Source organism: Rhinichthys klamathensis, unplaced genomic scaffold (assembly GCF_029890125.1).
Source record: "Rhinichthys klamathensis goyatoka isolate OS25496 unplaced genomic scaffold, OSU_Roscu_1.1 h1tg000177l_1, whole genome shotgun sequence".
Classification (NCBI taxonomy): Eukaryota; Metazoa; Chordata; class Actinopteri; order Cypriniformes; family Leuciscidae; genus Rhinichthys; species Rhinichthys klamathensis.
In genome coordinates this window covers 345077-363792 of record NW_026606706.1, presented here as the reverse complement: position 1 = coordinate 363792, position 18716 = coordinate 345077, and the positions used below count along the sequence as shown (strand labels likewise).

General features: G+C 39.4%; 2 protein-coding genes across 2 annotated transcripts; one reads left to right on the top strand and one right to left on the bottom strand.

Moving 5' to 3' along the window:
* Positions 1–3419: 3419 nt before the first annotated feature.
* Positions 3420–6825, bottom strand: zic5 (zic family member 5 (odd-paired homolog, Drosophila)). The gene is made up of 2 exons (XM_056260642.1): positions 5598–6825; positions 3420–4057 (listed from the first exon to the last, which is right to left on the bottom strand). The coding sequence occupies exons 1-2, from the start codon at positions 6655–6657 to the stop codon at positions 3612–3614; spliced, it is 1506 nt and encodes a 501-aa protein (XP_056116617.1). The 5' UTR covers positions 6658–6825; the 3' UTR covers positions 3420–3611.
* A 3971-nt stretch (positions 6826–10796) lies between these two features.
* On the top strand, positions 10797–15352 carry zic2a (zic family member 2 (odd-paired homolog, Drosophila), a). Its single transcript, XM_056260644.1, has 3 exons — positions 10797–12440; positions 13874–14037; positions 14352–15352. Exons 1-3 carry the CDS (start codon positions 11462–11464, stop codon positions 14544–14546), a joined length of 1338 nt encoding a protein of 445 aa, XP_056116619.1. The 5' UTR covers positions 10797–11461; the 3' UTR covers positions 14547–15352.
* Positions 15353–18716: the final 3364 nt, after the last annotated feature.

Below are 18716 nucleotides of genomic sequence, written 5' to 3'. Positions count from 1 at the left end.
CATGCGTCAAAAGTTTTGGTGTCCGTTTTTAGAGTTCAGCCTCGGAGTGCAGGGAGGAAACATGCAGCCCTGCAGCTGCAACTGGATTGTGTTTTCTCACTTATTCGGGAAACTTAAGATAGTAAGTAGGCAGGTAGGGTGCTTGGAAGAGTTTGGCAGAGTGCCTGGAGAATGAATATGTGCCCAGTTTTCTTGGTCTTCATAGCATACTGTGGTAAAACACTCAACGGATGTTTATAATACCTCGCATACTTTGTTGTTTTTATTTTGAGTTTACCAAGAGTTTAGTTTGGTTGTTTTAAAATGTTTTTTTTTCTTCTTCCGTGGCTGTCTTTAAAGATACCGACTGAAAAAAAAGAAAAGAAAAAGACTTCTTATGCAAGACTGATATTTTAGCAATGTACAATTCTTCAACGTGATTTAAAGTTATGATTAAATAACACAATTATCGATTAATAAACAGTCACACAATTTTACAAATAAAATGTTATGTTATTTTATGATATTTATTTGATTAAAATGTACCTATCATTTAGTTAACACTATAAGATTTTGTGGATATAAACCACTAATCGTTTTATTGATAAAATAGATTAATTCTTGATGCATTCTACGTGGTTGACAAGTGTACCGTCAAAGCTGACCAAACCAAAAGAGAAATTATAAACATCATGTACAATTTTGGAATTATTTGTGTTATTTAATAGCCTACTTAATGCACTTGTCTCTCTCTCTCTCTCTCTCTCTCTCTCTCTCCCTAGACCCTCAAACACTATGGCAAATATTCCATTAGTGCCGTAATTTACCTCTGAGACTTTCACACTGCCAGATTTCATCTGCGAGCTTGCAGTTGAACATATGTGCGACGTTCAAACAGATAAAGTGTGAAGTGCATTTTTCTAATGGGGAAATTGCAAAATATAATGCTTTCTTTTCATTACAAGTGCTTCACATGCTCTCGGTGCATCGCTTAAAACAGGGTGCACAATGACTCGGGTACTTTGAACCCTCGTCAAACGCATAATGAGAAGCTGACGGTGTGAAATCTGACTAGACTGCAGTAAACAGCCTCCTCTGATGTGATCATTCTGTCCAATAAAGGCAAAACGGGAGAGAACTCGCTGCGTTTTCACACTGACTTCTGCTTTGTCTTTTGAAAAGTGGCGTCTGAGAGTCTGACTCTTGGAGTTACTGATTTGCAGGCTGCATGTTAAGGTAGACCATGTAAGTGATTTCCACGGGCATTGCACTAAAGGAGAACAAATCGCTGACAAAGGGGGTAGCTTTTCGATTCAATAGCGTCGTTAGGACGACCGAAAAGTATTCCTCAGATAATAAGTTCTACTTCAAAGCGTCTCCCATTCAGCTGTGACTGCTGCAGCTTTTATGAAGTCCCCCCCTTTTCACTCGGACCGGACTATCTCTTTGGTTATTTTTCACCGTGTTTATTTTGCACTATTCAAAGGGCACTTGTTTTAAATAAATAGAAGATCATTCTTTCCTTGAGCAAATAATAGTTCGTGGACAAAAGGTGGACAGAGCGCGCGCTTATTTCCGAATTAAACGTTAATGCGCGCGAGGGATTTCAAAGATTTATAAACAAAAATATGAGCGATTCTGATTAAGAGCAAATTGACTGCTCTAACGTAGCATGAAACTTAAGGTCAGTGCGACTGTATCTTAATAGAGTGTTTCCAATTGAAGTGGCCTTTTTCCAGAGTCCGGTAAATACACACACGCTTTATGATGTGCCCTTGAACTTCACACTATTTATGGGGCGTTTCACTGACACAAAACGCTAGATTTACTATCTTAAACGACTCACCGACTTGTGTGCTTTATTCCACAGGGGTTAACGTGATGTTTATTAGGACGAAATCAAACTTTCTTAGGAAGAGTCTTATAACTTCTTGATACACTTTTCTTCACGCGCATTTTCCACCCACCAAATGCAATGTTCAAGATGCCTGTTTGTCTGTTTCTGCTCTTATATAAAATGAAAGAATATGCTGATTTTAAGGGACAAAACGGTTCGTGGGAGAGGTTTCTGCTTTGATGATTGACCATTTAGCGGCAGTTAGTAGTTTTTTTACCACAAATATTCAAATGGGACCTATAGAAATCCTAACGCACCGTGCAGTCTTCCGTTCTGATGTGGAACTCTTTGAAGTGGTGCAGGACTTGCGCTGGTCAATTCTGAGTCTATAGTCTGGGACAGGGGGCACTTTGAAAGTGTGATTGTGCGTTTTAATGAAGGAAATAAGACGGGGCACTTTGTTTCATATTCTCCATACTACCTGCCTTCTTATTGTAAGGCAGCTTTTATGTCTTATATTCCCATGAATGATTCATGTATTGATGGCTTTGTGCTATTCCACTTTTCATTATTAGTTAAGTGACGGTTCCCTTTTGAACGGACATTGGGAATATTGGGCTAGGGAATATTTGTATATTGTATAGAAAGTATGTATTGTAGAACATTGCTTGTTTCGTTTAATTAGTTTGACTGTCCCGAGTTTTACAGAAAATGAAATATTGTTACACATTGAATGTTTAGTTTGTCGAATTTTAAAAGAGATGCGCACAATGATCAATGAATGAATCAAGGCCTTTTTTATTGAAAAGACCATATTTACACGTCCTGCCTTTTATTCAAGTTTTCCATATATCTATACACAAACATCACATTTCTTCACGACCTTCTTACGTTTTTTTCCATCAACACCATCATGCACCTCAACAGAAAGAGTTACTACACGGTTCATGCGAAATATTCTTCACATTATACAGCCTATTCAAGTAAGACCTTTTTACAGAACACGATAAAAAGCATCACTTCTTTTCACCAGAATTATATTATTCTTTGGTGTATCTGTACTTCCAGACCAACATTAATACCAGCAAATAAATTACAATGTACAAAACTCGTTGAGACGCTACGAAAACATTCACAAGCATCAATACCATATACTATTTACAAATCAGTCAGGGACAGGCCTGTCATTGATACATTATTTAGGGTCTCAATGGACATATTTAGTACTCCTTAATCAGAGTTACATTGATTTTGCATAAAATATAGGTTTAAATATTTTAAATATCACAAAAAACCGTCCTGACCACAGATCTTGTATAAACTTTACAAAGACTCCACCCATTCATTTTTTTGACACTGACAAAATACAAAAACTCAAAATTATTGTCACTGCAATTTTTGCCCCTCAGACATTTAATGTGTAGAATGATTCTCTATAAAAGATGTATGTGCAACAAAGGGGTGTAGTATTACTAAAACAACCTAAAACCTAATTTGTAAATCATTTTAGCTCATATTATTTTATGTCAGGTAAAATCTTTTTAAAAAATCGATGTTTCCTTCATATCTGATATTTCATGTTGCAAATCACAGATGCTTATAAATGCAATTATCATATGAAACATAAATTGCATCAATGCTCTGAGCATGTTTTAAGGGTAAACTGAGAGGCAAAATCTTTCACCCATTGACATCCATAGGTGTTCCACTTCTTCGAATGGCAACACTTGAATTTTGTATTATTATTTTTGTTAATGTGGACCATTCACAATGAATATATTCCTTGCTGTTCACATCAGAGCATTGCCCTTGGATCTGTGTGTCTGAAAGAGTCCTCGTCGTCGGATTCCGACGTTGGCACATCGCTGGAGGGTGTGTGTAGATTGTTTGGTCCAGCACTCCCTTGGCACACGTACCATTCGTTTAGGTTGGTCACCTGAGGGGAAAGGTTCGACGAACGGTTCCTGTGGGGATCCAGGTTTGGTGAGAGGGCATCACCGATAGTCGTAGACGAGGGATGGTAAGTGGAGCCCGTGTTGGCGGAAGGGGGCGGAGGAGACTTGCAGTGAACCTTCATGTGTTTGCGTAGAGAGCTCGGGTGTGTGTACGACTTGTCACAGCCCCTCACTTTACAGAAGTAAGGCTTATCGCTCGTGTGGACGTGAGAGTGCTTCTTCCTGTCACTGCTGTTGGCGAATTTCCTGTCACAGCCATCAAACTCGCATTTGAACGGCTTCTCACCTGGCAAAGGAGAAAAACAGAGCATTTAGATATGGAAATCACGCATACATCTTTTAAATGTTCTTGTTTACAAGAAAATAAGAGCTAATGAATGTTCCATATACTGTCACATACTCTTTCCGTGAACAAAGTTTGAAAACCACAACATTACTGTAACCCCACAGTACTTATTTTCTGCTGTTACATATGGAATGTTCAGGCGCACCACATGACTTATGCAAGCACTCTGTAAATGCTCTTATTTTCTCCGACTGAACCTTGGCAAATCTTCTCAAGAAATCTTTTTTTCCCCATTGTTTTTACTGGATATGATGACAACTGATAAAACATTTCGGCCCACCAAATGTATCAGTGGAGTAAAAGAACTGGCCCGGCTTTGCAAGATATCCAAATCAGAGCTATAATGTTGTCACAAATAAATCACACGTTGTATTGATTCACTGTATCATACCGTGTCATACAAGTCCTTATTACAAAAATACAACAGGTGACTTTTTACACATTCATTGCTGATTCAAGAAACCACCATGTTACAACCATTTTAAATGTAGGTGGGTTTGACACGCTAGCCTACATATTCAGGGCACAATGTACGTCAGCACGTGCTGAGAGCATAACATGATACAGTAGATATAGTTAAAGACCCTAAACATTGCCAGTTGTTAAGAAGTTGCAGGTATTAACAAGTTGTCACTGTATAATGTTCACGTGAGACCATATTTGCACTGAGTAGAGGAAGAGCTTTATATTTATTAAGATATTGTCTATAGCCTTTGTAGCAACAGATAAGCTACACAGCACACACGTGTAGCATTTTCTTAGAATACAGGTATAAGAGGAACACCAGAAGCAGAGGCCTTCCTCGCTCTGCAAAGATGCCAACATAGTTTGGTTAATCAAAATGTGTAAATGCTATGGCTGGCACATTCTCCATATTTACATTAGTATGGATCTATTCACACACTGTTTGTAATTCCCTGTGGCTTTAAAAGAGACACAATTGTGCCGAAAACTTCGTTCGTGTTACTATTTTCCCTTCAGCCTAATACAACAATTTGTTTATTTGCTTATTAGTATTTACACACATAGCATTTAAGTGCAACTGCAGCCATATATCTTCACCTTGGAGTTTTGCACTCCTTAAGAAAACATTGCATGCATTAGAAAATAATACTAGCCTACGTAATACACTGGTCTGTTCATAACAGCGTGTCTGTAGAGTACTTTTTCCCACATGTACTAGTAGCAATAAGTACGTTGATCTCACAGCATTTTCAAAGTGCATGACGCAAAACAACACCAAGGGATACTTTTGCTTGGCGAATACGCACTGTAAACAAACAGCCCATTTAACCTCTAGGTTCTATGCGAAGGGGGATATTTCTGCATGAGGTGGGAGGACAAAATGTGACTTTGTACCAACGTTGCTACATACAAATAAAATTAGATTATCTGCCAAGTAGCGAAAACACGTTCAATACGCGACGCCTATGAACACGACTAAAGTTGTTTTCAAGGAATTTGTTAACTTTTCACTAACCTGTGTGCGTCCTCTTGTGAATCTTGAGATTTTCTGAGCGCGCGAATACTTTGCCACAACCGGGAAAGGGGCACGGGAACGGCTTCTCGCCCGTGTGCACGCGAATGTGATTGATCAGTTTGTACTTGGCTTTAAACGCCTTTCCCTCGCGCGGACACTCTTCCCAGAAGCAGACGTGACTGCTCTGCTCCGGTCCCCCGACGTGCTCCACCGTGACATGGTTGACGAGCTCGTGCATGGTGCTGTAAGTTTTCGAGCAGGGTTTCTTGGACGTCTGTTCCTGGTCAATCCACTTGCAGATGAGCTCTTGCTTGATGGGCTGCCGCATGTACCGCAAAAACGCCCCCGTGGCTCCGTGAGGAGCCGTGGCGAGGTTCACATTTAAGTTCATGGAGTTGTAGCTGTGAAGTGAAGAAGATCCATAGTGATCGGGCCTGTGGCCGAAGTGCTCTGGCCTGCCGTAGATGTCCCCCGGTAGACCCAGACGCATCTGCCCGTTGAGGGCATGGTGGTGGTGATGGTGGTGGTGGTGGGCACCTGGGGCCGCTTGCTCGTGCAGTCCAGAGAAAAGTGGATGGGCACCACCTTCCGCGTGCCCATAAGCACCTGTTGGGGAAATGAACATGCCATGGTGATGAGGGGAGGAGGCGGAACTATGCTGGTCGCCAAGTGCATGCATAGCAGAGGCTGAGAGCTCTCTCCTGAGGATGAAGTCCCTGTTGGTGGTGTAGCCTGTGTGGGGGTGAGCCACGGGGAAACCAACTGTGGTCTGAGAAGACGTGAAGGATGCCGCGGTCTGGGCTTCGGGATGGCTTTGAACAGGCTGAGAGGGACTAAGTTTGAGAGCATTGGTCTGTGCCATGTGCTCGGGTCCAAATGGAGTGAGAGCCACTCCGGGGTCGTTGCCCATCTCCCCAGGGTGGAGGTGGGCATGGTGGGAGTGCGGGTGATGCCCCCCAATCCCCGGGAAGCCTGTCATATTCTGATGAGGAAGGGCTTGAGTCGATGCCAAATCCGCTAATCTTATCGCCGAATTCCTCTTGCTTAAAGGGGGCTCCATCACTACGCTGTCATGTCCACGCTCACCGCTATTGTTTTCGCCAACTACGGGCCTTCTGAAACCATTAAAATATATGTATATGGCCGTCTATAGAACTTCTTTTGTCCTGCCTCTAACTCTGCTTGCTCCTTTTCCCACTCTGTCCTCAAGCGATTGGCAGAACATACAACAGTTGGAGGACACAGTGGGGAATAGAGTTTAGAAATGGCACTGCGGGTATTGGACAGATTTCGGTGACTGGCAGTTAAGAGAACGAAGCGATTGGCTGTCTTTCAGCGCAGAGGCTCAGCGGGGTTCCGCCCCCTCACTCTCTTCATCACTGTTCACTCCAGAAAGTTGTGCTCACAAACTTACAGGCAAATCTGTTTACCGAGACACACACACACACACGCACACGTGGAAGGATGTTGTTTTTCTCTTTGCACAAAACAGTGACACTACACACGCTGGAGCATATTGTGCAAAAACACCACACACACTGCTTGAAATATATTTATAAAATAAAATAAAAAATAAATAAAAGTAATATTTAAAACGATGTCGAGCATTAATCCGGGAAAAAATTCTAATTGCGTTGTATTACGTTGACAGATGTACAGATTAAAGATCAACTGGGGAAAATGAAAAAAAAAAACAGCAACAAACAAACAAACAAAAAAAAACCCACATTTGGATACAAACACATACATGCTGTACCAAACTTGTTTTTTAAATTGTTTCAATGTATAGCCTAGGTAAAACTAAATTATTAGATACATAAAGCAATATAATTTTTGTTTGTGTGAATCAAAAAGCCTTTATGCCTTTAACAAAAATTGCAAGAAACTACGTTCATGAAATTCTTAACCTACTTTGTCCAGATGAGTTTATAGTAATGTAATTTTATATAATCAACATTAGCAATTTAGCAATAAAAATGTTAAATTACATTAAAATGCAATCAATGTAATAGTTTATCATGGTTAAAAAACGCATTTGTGAACACTGTAGATCTTCGGTCCACTGTGCGCTGTCAGACACTGATAGATTTCGACGTAGAAAGTACAGAAGAAAAAAAGCACCCCTTGACATACTATATATATATATATATATATATATATATATATATATATATATATATATATATATATATATATATTACAAAATATAATCTCTCCAAAAAAAAAAGCGTTCTGTGACATGATCCTATAAACAAACGTTTTCCTTTAAATTTAAAGTTATTTTCTCAGTGTTTTTTTTTAAAAGAACTTATTACTATTCACACAATTTCATCTCATGTTTGTTTGTGTGTGCTGTACGTGTGTGTCATGCACGTCCACACCCTTTTAAAGTCCATGTTGAACTCAGCAGGAAGTGTATTCTATTGATTTAATATGACTTAATTCAAAGACATCCTTTAAAATGCTTCAGGGCAGTTGTTACCATATTCCATTTTTTTTTTTTTCAAAACTAATTACCAAAGTACAGCAAAAGGTTAAACTGGAATAACAGGCCAAACCTGTCTTAACAATAGAAAAATAACAATTCTACTTACCAATTGTTAGGTCACAAGTCTTTTTAACAATACTAAAAAATAATTTCAACATCCTGAATAAATATTAAATATATCAATATTGTAGTCAGATATGTAAAACTGCTCACTCAAATTAATCAAACATTGAAAAAAATATATTTATGAGATTTTGTTATTTTAGTAACAGAAAATGTCCTGCATAATCATGCCTGTCAGCTTTGTCAAGGGTCTTAATTTAGGGGGAATGTAACCACGATGTATGCTGGTTAATATGACAAGCATTACAATCTATGCATTCTAATTGAGATTTACGACATCCCAACATTTACCTCTGAATTGTGTTGGACGAACAGACCGTAATCAAGAGTGTCTTGAAAAATAATAAAATCGTATTAATTGCAGAGTATGTTCCAATAAAAGTTAATAATGACGCCAATTCATAAATAATACATATGGTTTTGTTTTTTGGTTTTTTTAAAAAGCTTGTGGGTGAATCTGAATTTTCGTTGGTTTATGAAACGACGTAACGGAGAGGGGCAGCACTTGTCTTACAACCTCTGAACAGAGAGGATTTCTTAATAAGTTCAAAGGGTAGCTTATGTGTTCTCCACGGATCGAAGGTCAAACACCCTTGAAATACCCAAGGTCACTAAAAGTAACCAACAACGCATCACCATATTGATAATGTCAAAGTTAAAAAAGATGCCAATTGTCGCTTTGTCTAAGAGCATGACACATTAATGTAAAGCAATATTTCACAGAGTTATGATCATCAGGTAGCCTGTGGCAATTTAAAGGTTAGTTGGGAATTTCTGCTTTCATATAAGAGGGAAAAAATCAGGATCGGCAAATGACGTATATTTTTAATAATAAACCAAAGTCGTTGCCACAAGAACTATGTGTGTGTGTGTGTGTGTGTGTGTGTGTGTGTGTGTGTGTGTGTGTGTGTGTGTGTGTGTGTGTGTGTGTGTGTGTGTGTGTGTGTGTGTGTGTGTGTGTGTGTGTGTGTGTGTGTGTGTGTGGTATTAGCCTTTTCGAACTTTTTCCCTTCCTTGCTACATGAGAAAAGAAGAACAAAAACTGCGGCTATGTGTTCCAGGCCGGCTGCACTCACTCTAATTTCTCTTTCTTGTTCTCCCTGCCCATTGAAAAGGGGAAAGGGTTTTGTGGTTTTCTGGAGAAATAAAGAACTTCTTAGAGAGGTCGGCAGACGTGACTTTGAACTTGGATCAGATCCTGTGTTTCCTGTGGAGAGGGTAGAAATAGTCTTGGAAGAATGGTACATAACGTTAAAACAGCATGGCTTTGAGCTGAGGCACATAGAATTCCCAAAGTTTTATACATCCTCCGCCCTATTATTTACAGCTTAAAGCGTTCGGAGGAGAGGAAAGACAAGACAAAGTGTGTTGTGCGTTGGAACGGACTGGGACTTAGGTTCAGTGAAATTGTAAGTAACCCTCCTTTAAATAAATACTAACATTTAAATAAACGCTGGGGTGTTACATGTAGGACTTTTTCTTAGATCAGAAATGGTCCATGGAGTGTCTTGTGTAGGCTATTGGCCTGGAATCCACATGTGCTTGGATAACTTCAGTTGGAAGGTTTCGTTATTGTCCGGGAGTGTACAGGGTACATTGGCCAGTAAAGAATGGCATATACGCATGTTCTGTGACCACAAAATACTACCGCTGAACTTGATTTTAAATCATGCAGATTCCCTGATTTATTCAATCGGAAAGACTAGGCTCTCGGTCCATGACGTCACTCTTTTTTATTAAAGGTAAATCATATTGTGCTTGTTTGACACGAGATTGTAATCATATCTCGCTAAAATACATTGCCATTTTGATCTTGGATGTGCTAAAATTCTCAGAATACGTGTGCGCACATAGGTTTATAGGTTGTGCTTATAGTGGTAGGAAAAAATATAGTAGCCTAATACCTACCAATGTCTCAAATGTATACTGTTGTAGTATTTGCTGTGTTTTTAAACCGTATCGTATAGAGTTTATGTTTCTGTTATAAGGGGAATAAAATTTGAACAATGTTATTCAGAGTAGATAACAGAGTTTTGGTGCCAGCTACGAATAAGTGCGTTTTTTAACCCAATAAATGAATAATTATATGTAACGATGTTGATGGCAATGACGATAATGTAGCCTACTATATAATGCCGACACGTCTCCTGCCTAGTTTTCTATAACATTGATTTTTAGTAGGCCCACTCCATATCTAAATAGGCGAGTGTTATATTTATTTATGAGTGCACGTTTGTTTGTTTTTGATGTGTCAATCAACACTCGTGGAGACATGGTCACGTCCTGATACAAACTGGATGCGAACTAGTGTTTCATTTCGACAAAATGTGTTGTCACACTCACGTGCAGATTGAGTCAAGGCACCTCGAGCGAGGTTTGTGAGTTTGTATTTCATTCACGCTAACCTTAATGTCTGTTTGTTGGTTGTAGCGAAAGTAACTAACTGGATTTTGCTAAACCTAAATGCCTCGGACATTTTAAATCATTAAAGAAGTATGCAAACTATAGGCCTACTGATGTTTCAGAAGGATTTACACGTCCACCAAAGAATTATGGGTTGCACTTACTCTTATGAGCCCACGTGGCAATTAATTTATAATTATTAAACGATCTTATTAAACGCGAGTATTTTTGCTTTCCCTCTACCTATTCCCCGAAAAGGCTCTCCGAAAAGTAGGCGGTAATTATCGGTGGAAGATGGCGATCAGCGATTAGTTGCCAAAGGAGTGCGTTGGATTGGAGGGGCACCTAGGATTGATGAGGAGCGGCAACCAATGAGAGCGCGTCAAATGAATGACCGGGCTCCAGTTAAAGGGGGCGTAAGAGGAGGTAGTGCCAGTCCACTGAGAAAGAGGGACCCTCCGAGATAAACATAGACAAGCGAAAGAAATAAACATTCCAATTCGAGATGCTTCAAGAACAAGGAAGACTTAGTAAGACAATGACTCGTATTTTCGTGTATTCTGAAAATAACGACATCGACTCAGTTTGAAAGGAAAAGCGCAAAGGAATCTTCTCGTTTCGTTGCATTGGGGATTTTGAGTAACAAGTTATCCACAAGAAAAATATAGCCTAACTTAATACGCAAAGCTTTTTTTCCCAATGAGCGGATCGAACTTCATCGCCTCATGTCGTGTTATCAAATCTGGAAGTTAATATTCCCGTAGCGCATTCGATTTTATTTTGTTATATGTTTTGTTGAAGCGCCGTGCAAAGACTGCTTGAAAGAGAATTGCTTTTGCTCAACGAAAGCATGTTACTGGACGCTGGGCATCAGTTCCCTGGTTTGGGAGTGGGCACATTTGCCAGGCATCATCACTCCTCCAGTGAGATGCAGGACAGAGACTTGAGTTTAGCGCAGAACAGCTTCGTCGACTCGGCGCACATGGGCGCCTTCAAACTGAACCACGATCTCTCGCCCGGACAGAGTTCTGCATTCACGAGCCAAGCGCCCGGTTACCCCGCAGCGGCTCTGGGCGCGCACGCGGCTCATGTCACATCATACGCGAGCTCGCCGTTCAACTCCACGCGGGACTTTCTCTTTCGCAGCCGTGGATTCGGGGAATCATCACCGGCGGGAGGCCAGCACGCACTCTTCGGCCCCACTGCCGGCTCGCTCCATCACTCTCACACAGACAGCCAAGGCCATATTCTGTTCCCTGGCATCCACGAGCAGCATGGATCTCACGGCTCCTCAAACGTGCTCAACGGGCAGATGCGACTCGGACTACCGGGGGAGGTTTTCGGGCGATCAGACCAGTACCACCAGGTCTCCAGCCCGAGGACCGACCCTTACTCAGCCGCCCAGCTGCACAACCAGTACGGCTCAATGAATATGAACATGGGGATGAATATGGCAGCGCATCACCATCACCCCGGTGCCTTCTTTCGCTACATGAGGCAGCAGTGCATTAAGCAAGAGCTCATCTGTAAGTGGATCGATCCGGAGCAGCTCAGTAATCCTAAGAAGAGTTGCAATAAAACTTTCAGCACCATGCACGAGCTGGTCACCCACGTCTCGGTCGAGCACGTTGGAGGACCCGAACAGAGCAATCACATCTGCTTTTGGGAAGAGTGTCCCCGGGAAAGCAAGCCCTTTAAAGCCAAATATAAACTGGTCAATCACATTCGCGTGCACACGGGAGAAAAACCTTTCCCCTGCCCGTTCCCTGGATGTGGCAAAGTCTTCGCAAGATCAGAAAACCTGAAGATTCACAAGAGAACACACACGGGTAATTATGATATTTATTTCTGCTTGTGCTTGTCACATTAACATCTGTAGGCTAGGTCTTAAATATGTTTTGGAGCTAAAATAGTCTATTTGATCAACCCTCAAAATAGTATCGCAAATAATGGTTCTTACAAAAATAAGCTGATTATGCCAGGATGGTGTATTTTTAGACTTTGAGAGCGCAAGCAGATTTAGATCTTTAAAAGAAAACGGATGTTTGTGAGCAGATATCCAATTCGTTTAAGTGAACGCGGCTGAAAGCGATAATAGTACATGAACCCTACGGAGTAGGCTAAATGCGATGTTTTGCAACAATGTGCTGAATTATGTAAGAGACTGTCGAGGGTTTGTAGTTCATAAACTTTAAACGGGTCAAAGGCGACTTGAGGGCTCGTCGCGTGCGCAGAGCAGCCGTAAATCTCTCCAACCGGTTTAATGTTTGCATGGACCAATGCTCGAGCACTCGGGTGACTACGTCAGGATTTTGAAATTTACTCTAGTTTATTTTGTATGGTTTTGGCCACATAACGGAGTAATACACTTATATTTAAATAATACACTATATTATTTAATAATACACTATATTATATTATTTATTTTTTACAATAATACACTTTATATTTCAAAACAACGATTATAAAGTGTATAGCGCAAAGCTACACATAGGCCTATTCATATGCATGTACATATATAAGAATTATAAAATGAATGCAGACCATTTCCAACACAAAAAGGACGACATAAAAATAAGAATAGGCTATATTTCCAATAGGAATGGGCGATATGTGGGCCTATTGTTATTCTTTCCATTGCATTGACAGTCTATGTGTTAGACAGGCCATTACCAGGGTTGCACATTTGAGCAATTTCCTCTTTAGAATCCACTGAGGTATTGAGCCTTCTATTTGTCAAGGTGTTAATTGCATTTTGATTATTTCTAAGCAAATGGCTAAGTTTTGTGTGGGGCTGACAAAAGCTGAACGTTGAAATTTCTGACTGATTCCCCCTTCTTTTAATTTTGTTTTGTTTGGACAGATAGCTGAAAAAAAGGAAATTCTTGCAAAAGTAATTGTCAGCAGAATTAGATTTTATATATCTATTTTTGTTGTTACTTTTACACTGCTCATATTTGAAAGGCTAGATGAGGCAGTGTGACCCCCTGTGTCGTTGTAAGGCGTACAGCTCTGTATTACAACTACGTGCATGATAACCCCTTGAGTGATTTAATTTCAATTCATTTAAAGTGCTACACAATCTGTACATTTTTTTTATTTAAAAAAAAATACATTTAGATATTCTATTGAAGCTATACCTGAATTCCAGATTTATTAGGCCTATATGTTGTAACAGGGCTATTTTGTGGTGTGTTTAAAAAAACTGAATTAAACCTTAATCAGTAATCGTGTGAATGTTTATATCGTTTTTTCTTCTCAGGGGAGAAACCATTTCAGTGTGAGTATGAGGGATGTGATCGGCGCTTCGCGAACAGCAGTGACCGAAAGAAGCACATGCACGTTCACACGTCAGACAAACCGTATCTGTGCAAAATGTGTGACAAGTCCTACACTCACCCCAGTTCTCTTCGAAAGCATATGAAGGTAATTCCTCTAGAACACAGAATGAGAAATATACATTTATTTGTCACTAAGCTGTTTGAAGGGCAACTTCGTGTATTCATAGCAATGATACATTTAATTAAAAACACTAACAGATCATTAGCTAATGCATATTCAAATTGTTAGAAATGGCATGCAATTTTGATGCATATATTGTCATATTCGAAGGAACTATTTATTTGTCCAGAATTTATAGCCTACTCATGAACACGTTTTACCAATACACGCTATTCGTGATTCATTCCGAGAATCATTAATTATTTATTTTGTGTGTGTGTGTGTGTGTGTGTGTTTAGGTTCACGAGGCATCCCCACCTGCATCTGACTCGTCGCCAGCGGCAAGTTCTGGTTATGAGTCCTCAACACCCCCTGGTCTGGTGTCCCCCTCCACTGAGACCCAAAGCAACAACAATCTGTCGCCTTCATCAGCGGTCCACAGTTCCAACAACCACAGCAGTTTATCGTCCAATTTCAGTGAATGGTATGTTTAAGACTGTGCCATCCCAGGAGGAACCATTTCAGAAAACCAGGAGATCCATATACAGCTTGTACAAAACGAACGCTCCTATATTATGCGCTTGTCCAGCAGGATTTAACATTCCCACATCGACAGAAGAAACGTGCGAAAAAGCACTAAACATAATCTTTTTTTTTGTTGTTGTACATACTACGCGCTCTCTTTCCCAATGGTTGTAATAGATTTTGTCGGTTTTTTGGTGTATAGATGTTCCTTCAATGGTAGCTATTTCTCTAACTGGACTTTTTAGTGCACATATTACCTTACCATAAAGTTGTATTATCATAATGAATATTGTGATCCAATTAAGGCAAACTGATTGTAAACTAAACAACTATTAACTGGAAAGAGTGCCAAAGTCAACATTTAACAAAGACAGACACAATATTTGCTTGTGAATGTATATCTTAGTTTGCTGGGCTTAACTTGTGATGTTTTGTGCTTTGCAAGTTTGAATTGTGAAATATATTTGGAAGATTGTGGGGCAAATTAATGTCGTGCCGTTGAATATCTGTAACTACACCCTTCTTTTTGTAAATATGATCGACTGCCATATTTATCCATTTGTAATTAAATTATGGTATTTACTTGCTACAGATGAAACAATATTTATAAAGAATGTTTCTTTACTATAAATATGTACAATTATGGGCTGAACAGGGGCAGTTGTTTTGTTATATGTGTTTTGTTCAAAGTTTGAGAAGTGTTTTCTCCATTATTGTGATAAAAATTTTACTGCATACAGATATAATAAAACGTGGTGCAAGTGTACAATCTTTAGCCTACAACGCGTCGTGTTCTTTCCATGTTATCTACAGATTATTATTAGTAACTTTGACAACTTGTAGGCCTTCTTTTTGTAGTCTAAATAGACTTTAAACCAGAATTTTGACAGTGGCCTGAAAGCAAGGCGCGTTCAAGCTGTTGTGTTGCTGGGCAGAGTGTGAATTATCTTTTCATAAACATCACGGCGTTTCAAACACCAATGATCCCTAGAACTGACAGAGATCTTTCAGAATTTAAAAAGAAAAAAAGACAAACATTTTAATCGCGCTTTCGCAACACTGCGCGGGCATACTGAGTGCAGTACGAATACAATAGATACACGGGAAAAGTGATCTGACTTTTAATATCAGTACTAATAATATAAAGCCGTTCTTCGCTATTGGAGAAGCATGCTGCATTTTCTTCTTAAAACGCACTTGCTTAATTTTGGACAATGCCGTACTCGCCCTTCCTTCCACACTTGGGATAAAATGGAGTTTGAAATCAAGTGGCCGTCAACTTGAACTTGACTCTGGCACTCTTGACAAGCTCTTAAAAAATAAAAAAATCTGCAGAATTAAGAGGTGACTGGCAGTTTCTGCAACTTGTTCGCTCGATCGTAATCCGGTTTTTCTTCAAGTTCAACTTTTAGGCATTTTATATAGCACATTTAATAGCAACGTTTTGCCCAAAGTGCTTCACAATTATAACTATAAAAACAACGAAACATATAAACATTTATTTATTTTCTATTTAATTTCGTGTTCTTTCCAAGTCCAGATGATGAATAACCCCCCTCAGCGGAATAAAATAAAATAACTGTAAAAAGGGGCATTTGACATTAGGCAGCAACATCAAGGAATATTGTCACAGGCTATTTTTCGTGTATGATGATATCAGTGACAGCACGAAAAGTGTTATGAAAGCAATCTTCAGCAAGCGTAATTAGCAGACTACAGGTTCTTGAGACTGTGGGCGATCGCATCCGTGTCACTATCTGTGTTCAATCTCCAGTGCGATGTGTAAAACTTTATACTGAGAAGGATCAGATTAATATTCATAGCCTATGTGTAAAGCCTGGGGGAAGGCATAGGCTGTTAGACCCTTTTCCTATTGTTGACTGTAAAAAATCACCACCCGGTGCCACAGAGTGTTTTGAGATGAACAAAATGTATATCCTACATATTTTATTCACAGGAAATACAACTTGGAGCCACCCCCAAGAAGCCAGTTGGTCCGTTCAGAAATCATCAGAACACTGATTATTAATGTGCAGCGGCTTATGCTGCGGAGCCTACAATCTTTTCTTGTTGTCGGCTGTTGATTGAATCACCCACACTCATTGGCTTGTGTTAGTATCCGCTGGATAGAAATATTCTCTGTTAAGGCATACTTTGACATAGTTGTGTGTTGGTGTGTTGACCTGTTTAGGGGAGGATGATGTGACCTGTAGGGAGAGTGAAAGGTCAGCGTCCTGCGGTGCTTGGATGGCGTTTCCTTCTCAGCGCATGCTGCTCTGATATTGATCTGTGTAGAAAAACCTGCCACAGAAAAGAAAATAATAATAATAATAAAAAAATACTGTTCAAGACCGCACATTCCACTTTAAAACAGACACGTAATGTTTGTGAATTTCTTCTGAAAAATAAGAAATAAGAAAAATATTTTGGTTAGTGACTTCAAATCATTATTTTAACACTGAAATGCAACAATCGAAACAAACAAAACAACGCTTCCACTAATGCATGCATGTAAAAATTAAACTATTAGGCCTAATAATAATAATAATAATTAGGTAGGCTGCTATAATAATAACAATAAAGTACAAAGCATAATTTGATGCAGTTTTTTATTGTGTGCTTGAATAAAGGCATTTACGTTATGGTTTAAAAGACTTTTCTTCTTTGTTTTTTGATTTATGACACTGATGAGTGCTGCCAACTCCCACTCATAGAGCTCATACAGCGGAGCTTACCATTTAACAGACTGGAGGGATAGGGGCCACCTACAAACAAAACACTGGATGACATCAAATTGTATTTTTCTACCGAAATATCGTAATTTACATTTCAGGGACACTAGAAAATAGTTGTAAAATAAATATACATTATAAAATAATAATTAAGAGAAAAAGTTACAAAATGTACTAATTAGCACTAAAATGTTAACCAAGAGCTGTAATTGTTCCTATCGGTGGAAATAACCTCACTTTCAATGCTTACAGCAATGGCAGCCTTCATTTTCCAGCCGGTTTCATCCAAATCTGCAGAAATAATCGCAGACGTATATGCGCAGTGTCTTTCTCGCTCTCTCCCCTTCACACACACACACACACACACACACACACACACACACACACACACACACACACACACACACACACACACACACACACACACACACACACACACACACACACACACACACACACACACACACACACACACACACACACACACACACACACACACACACACACACACACACACACACACACACACACTCTCTCTCTCTCTCTCTCTCTCACACACATACACACACACACACACACACACACTCTCTCTCTCTCTTACACACACACACACACACACACTCTCTCTCTCTTTCTCTCTCTCTCTTACACACACACACACACAGAGAGAGAGAGAGAGAGAGAGAGAGAGAGAGAGAGAGAGAGAGAGAGAGAGAGAGAGAGAGAGAGAGAGAGAGAGAGAGAGAGAGAGAGAGAGAGAGAGAACTGGCAGATTGTTTTCCCAACCTTTATCTTTATTTCTTTTAATTAATTTGGAAAAATCACCAATTCAAGAGCTATTTTGGTATCATATTATTTCGCTGTATTGTACCTCTGTCTAATCAGTTTTTGTGAAGTAAAATTAATTCGAAATTATTAGCCTGTTAATTCTGTATTTATATTTTGATCGTTTAAATACGCATTTAGCCTTCGCATAGGCTATATTGTTTTTTTTTCCTCATGTGTTTCATTGTTGTTGTTGTTGTTTTTTACGTGTTTTGTGTTACAGTCTTTCAGATTGCCATTGAATAACTAGAATAATGCTTCATAAACATTATAATGTTGATGAAACAGTCAGCTTCCTCTTTGAGTCAGGAAAGAGACAGAATAGCCAGGTCGGACGTATTTTTGTTAACAGCATGTGTCTGTAAATCTCAGATGAAATGAGTATAAACAAATGATCAATGCAGGTTTTATGTTTGATATTAATTTTATTCATATTGATATTATTTTTATTGACACAAATCGCACAGTCTTTCGTTCTCTTTGTTAAAAAACAGTGCCAGGCTGCAGAATCAAATAGTGATTGACGTTTAACTCTGACAAAACTGTTAAGCTTAGCTTAGCTAGACAAATTATTCAGTGTAT

Coding starts and splice junctions, on each gene's coding strand:
- zic5 (XM_056260642.1), bottom strand. CDS start 6,657: ATGGAGCCCCCTTTAAGCAAGAGGAATTCGGCGATAAGATTAGCGGAT. Junction 4,058..5,597: donor TCACAAGAGGACGCACACAG/GTTAGTGAAAAG, acceptor CTCCTTTGCCAG/GTGAGAAGCCGTTCAAATGC.
- zic2a (XM_056260644.1), top strand. CDS start 11,462: ATGTTACTGGACGCTGGGCATCAGTTCCCTGGTTTGGGAGTGGGCACA. Junction 12,441..13,873: donor TCACAAGAGAACACACACGG/GTAATTATGATA, acceptor TTTTCTTCTCAG/GGGAGAAACCATTTCAGTGT. Junction 14,038..14,351: donor CTCTTCGAAAGCATATGAAG/GTAATTCCTCTA, acceptor GTGTGTGTTTAG/GTTCACGAGGCATCCCCACC.